At 59.7% G+C, this 2,977-nt stretch overlaps 1 protein-coding gene across 1 annotated transcript; it reads right to left on the bottom strand.

The window, feature by feature from the left end:
* Positions 1-200: 200 nt before the first annotated feature.
* On the bottom strand, positions 201-1,877 carry LOC123164657 (putative FBD-associated F-box protein At5g56700). The gene is made up of 3 exons (XM_044582203.1): positions 945-1,877; positions 691-834; positions 201-578 (listed from the first exon to the last, which is right to left on the bottom strand). The coding sequence occupies exons 1-3, from the start codon at positions 1,875-1,877 to the stop codon at positions 201-203; spliced, it is 1,455 nt and encodes a 484-aa protein (XP_044438138.1).
* Positions 1,878-2,977: the final 1,100 nt, after the last annotated feature.

Raw genomic sequence — 2,977 nt, 5'->3', positions numbered from 1 at the left:
CATGCATAGAGAGAGTACTGATTTCTCATCAACAGTAGTACACCGGCAGCACTACTAACTATACTAACCTGAACACTTCAAGCTGATCATAAACACGAAGCAAAACGATACCTTGTACCATGTTGCAAACAATTAACACTAAGCACTCCCTCCCACATAACATTAAGCTTTGGACGATGAGATATGTTGGAGCTTTGACTTCACCATGAGAAAGGGTCACGCGAAAATTCTGCTCCGGTTTTGAAGCACCATGGTCTGCCTCCTTCAGGATCTGAACTCCCATACACCATGAATCCGCAGCCTTGAGTGGCCCAGTTCAGAGAAGTCAGATAGTTTGCTTTGGAGCATGCATAGTTCTTTGAAATTGAAGAGAAGCTTGGATTGGGGAAGATCATCGCCGCATACTTCAGCGCCCTCGCGTTCGTGAAGAAGTACTTGAGAAAAGCCATCTCGCCTTCCTCCCCTCTGAATTCACGGATAGTCATCACCCCTATGCGCAACATGACACTCACGATGGGACCAACCTCCTCCCAGAACTTAGGTTCGAACTTCCCAGTGGATTCATCACATTGTTCACACTGCAAATTGGTTAAACCATTAAACAGTTCAATTACTTATGGACTATGCAATGTATCAGCAACAAAAGCGTAAAGATGTATAATGCTAGTAGGTGGTGATGAAGATCAGTACCCTGATATGCAGACTTGATGCATTGGGAAAGCACTTTAGGAAGGTGGCCACCATATTGGCATCATCGTGGACTCCAAAACGGACATTCAGGCTCAGGATAGTCACACTCGTAAACATAGTGCTTGCGCTTGGCTTCATTCCAGGCTAGAATGGAATGCACCCAATTCAACAAAGAAAGATCAGACACTGAATTACAGCCTTAGCTAGCATAGAACAAATGGGAAAATTTAGGTACGTAGGTGATGCTCATGTACCATGATGATGGTGTCTCCGGCCTGAAGCACGTACTTTCCTGGCTCCAGGTACCCCAACATTTCCAGCTTGGGGGCATTGCCAATCTTGATCCCGGTCCGCAGGACACTGGCAGGGTTGAGAGATCCCCGGACCTTGTACAGGATGAGCCGCTCGAGACGCGGGGTGTCCACCACGACGATGTTCTCCATCACGGAATCGCAGATCTGCACGCATCGGAGGCTCTGGCTGATGAGGTGGAGACCCAACCCCTTCACGCTCCCTTGAATGTTGAGGATCTCCAGAACGGGGCTCCTGGCGACTACGGCTTTGATGTCCCCTTTCTCCATGGCTACGCTGAAGATGCCGAGCTCGCGGAGGTTGGGGAAGGAGGCGTCGCCGAGGCAGGCCACGTCCGGGAACTTCCAGACGCCGACGTAGAGGCGGGTGAGGGTGCCGATGCGGAAGAGCGTGCCGGGGAGAGGCACCTGGCGCGGGCAGGGGCGGTTGACGAGGACGAGCTCCTGGACTCCCTTGGCGGCGAGGAGACGGAGCCAGCGCTTGAGCTGGGCCGGGTACCCGTCCATGTGGCTGGAGACGAGGTGGACGCAGCGGAAGGGCCCGGGGTGCGCGGCGAGGGCGCGCGACACCGCGGCGGTCACAGCGGGCGCGTCGGCGCGGGTCGGGGGCCAGTGGTCGAGGAGGTGGTTGTCGACGACCACGAGCGGCGCCGAGAGCCAGACCCGGCGCCAGCGCGTGGCGAGCACGGCGGTGCGCGCGGCGTCCTTGAAGGGGAGGCGGGAGACGATGTCGTGGAGGAGCGCGTCGGAGAGGCCGCTGATGCGGTCGACGTCGTGGTAGGGGGCGGCACGGCGGGCGGCGAGGCGAGCGGTGTCGGAGACTGGCGGCTCCGGGAGGCAGGTGTAGATGTACGTTAGGAGCTGCTCCGCGTCCATGGCTGGCGACGGCGGGAGGAGAGCACCAGGAGCCTGGCTAGGGCTTCGGTGGAGAGGCGAGCGAGGAGCGAGGTGTGTCTGTGTGTGTGACCGAGTGGCGGCGGTGGTGGGAAGATTTGTAGGGTTTGGTCGGTGGTGTTGTCTGCTTCGGGTGGGCCAAGCCGAGAACGCCCCGAGCAAAACAAGATAATGCCTTCACGAAGGAGAACGACATCGAGACATCGTCGCCGTCCGGTCCGAAAAAACGGACCTAGGGTTTCCCCTGAAGCTCGAAGAGGGGCACAGAAGATGGCCATGGCAGCGCCTTCAAGAAGGGCATGACATCCACGGATGTCGTTGCTGCCAGCATAACCTGCAGGGATTTCGCCCTGGCCAAATTCTGAGCAATCCCAAGCTGTCGGAGCACAGATCGGAAATGAGGCAGGCGGGCGTACGCCAGAGCAGCGACCGCAGGAAGGGGAGCCGCGCCCGACGCCGAAGGAGGCACCGGGCGCCGCTGGACGCGCGAGCTTCGGAGGAGGACAAGGCTGCGAGGCTGAGCGGAGTGAAAGGTGGCGGGGATGCGACGGTGGCCGGAGCCCCGGACGAGCCATGATCTGGAAGGGAGCGTAGATACAGGCCGCCGGGACCGAAGCAGCATGGACACCAGCGTGCCAACGGAGCCGGAAGGGGACGCAGCTCCGGAAGCAAACCGGAGGCGAAGATGCGCCGGGATGGACGGCCAACCAGGTACCGACAGGGTGGTGGTGAAGCGGAGACGCCGAGGAGCCAGCGAGCCAAGGGGGCCGAAAAGCGCAGCTCCTAGGGCACGCCGGGTCCGAAGCCGCGCCGGTTGCCAGGAGCACAGGAGGAGTCGCAGGTCCATGGCCACCGGGCTGAAGCCGCTCCTGCCGGGTGGAAGACGAGGGGGACTCGCGCACAGCCAAAATCCGGACGAAGCGCAGCAAAAAACCGGCACCGTCGGCGCAGCCAGCCGCCTCCAAGACTGCCTCACGAGGAGGCCGGCCAGGAGCTCGAAGGGAGGGGGGTCGAAGGAGGGGGTACACAGTTGGCAGAGTGCGCCCGCCACCACGGGGCCGTCCGGAGAGCACCACAGCCAG

The sequence above is a fragment of the Triticum aestivum genome, chromosome 7D, assembly GCF_018294505.1.
Source record: "Triticum aestivum cultivar Chinese Spring chromosome 7D, IWGSC CS RefSeq v2.1, whole genome shotgun sequence".
Taxonomy (NCBI): Eukaryota; Viridiplantae; Streptophyta; class Magnoliopsida; order Poales; family Poaceae; genus Triticum; species Triticum aestivum.
This window is presented reverse-complemented; position numbering and strand designations above follow the sequence as displayed.

Excerpts from the sequence above, each read along its gene's own strand:
- LOC123164657 (XM_044582203.1), bottom strand. The coding sequence starts at position 1,877 with ATGGACGCGGAGCAGCTCCTAACGTACATCTACACCTGCCTCCCGGAG. Across the intron at positions 835-944 it reads CCGGAGACACCATCATCATG|CCTGGAATGAAGCCAAGCGC; the intron begins GTACATGAGCAT and ends ATTCCATTCTAG. Across the intron at positions 579-690 it reads CATCAAGTCTGCATATCAGG|TGTGAACAATGTGATGAATC; the intron begins GTACTGATCTTC and ends ACCAATTTGCAG.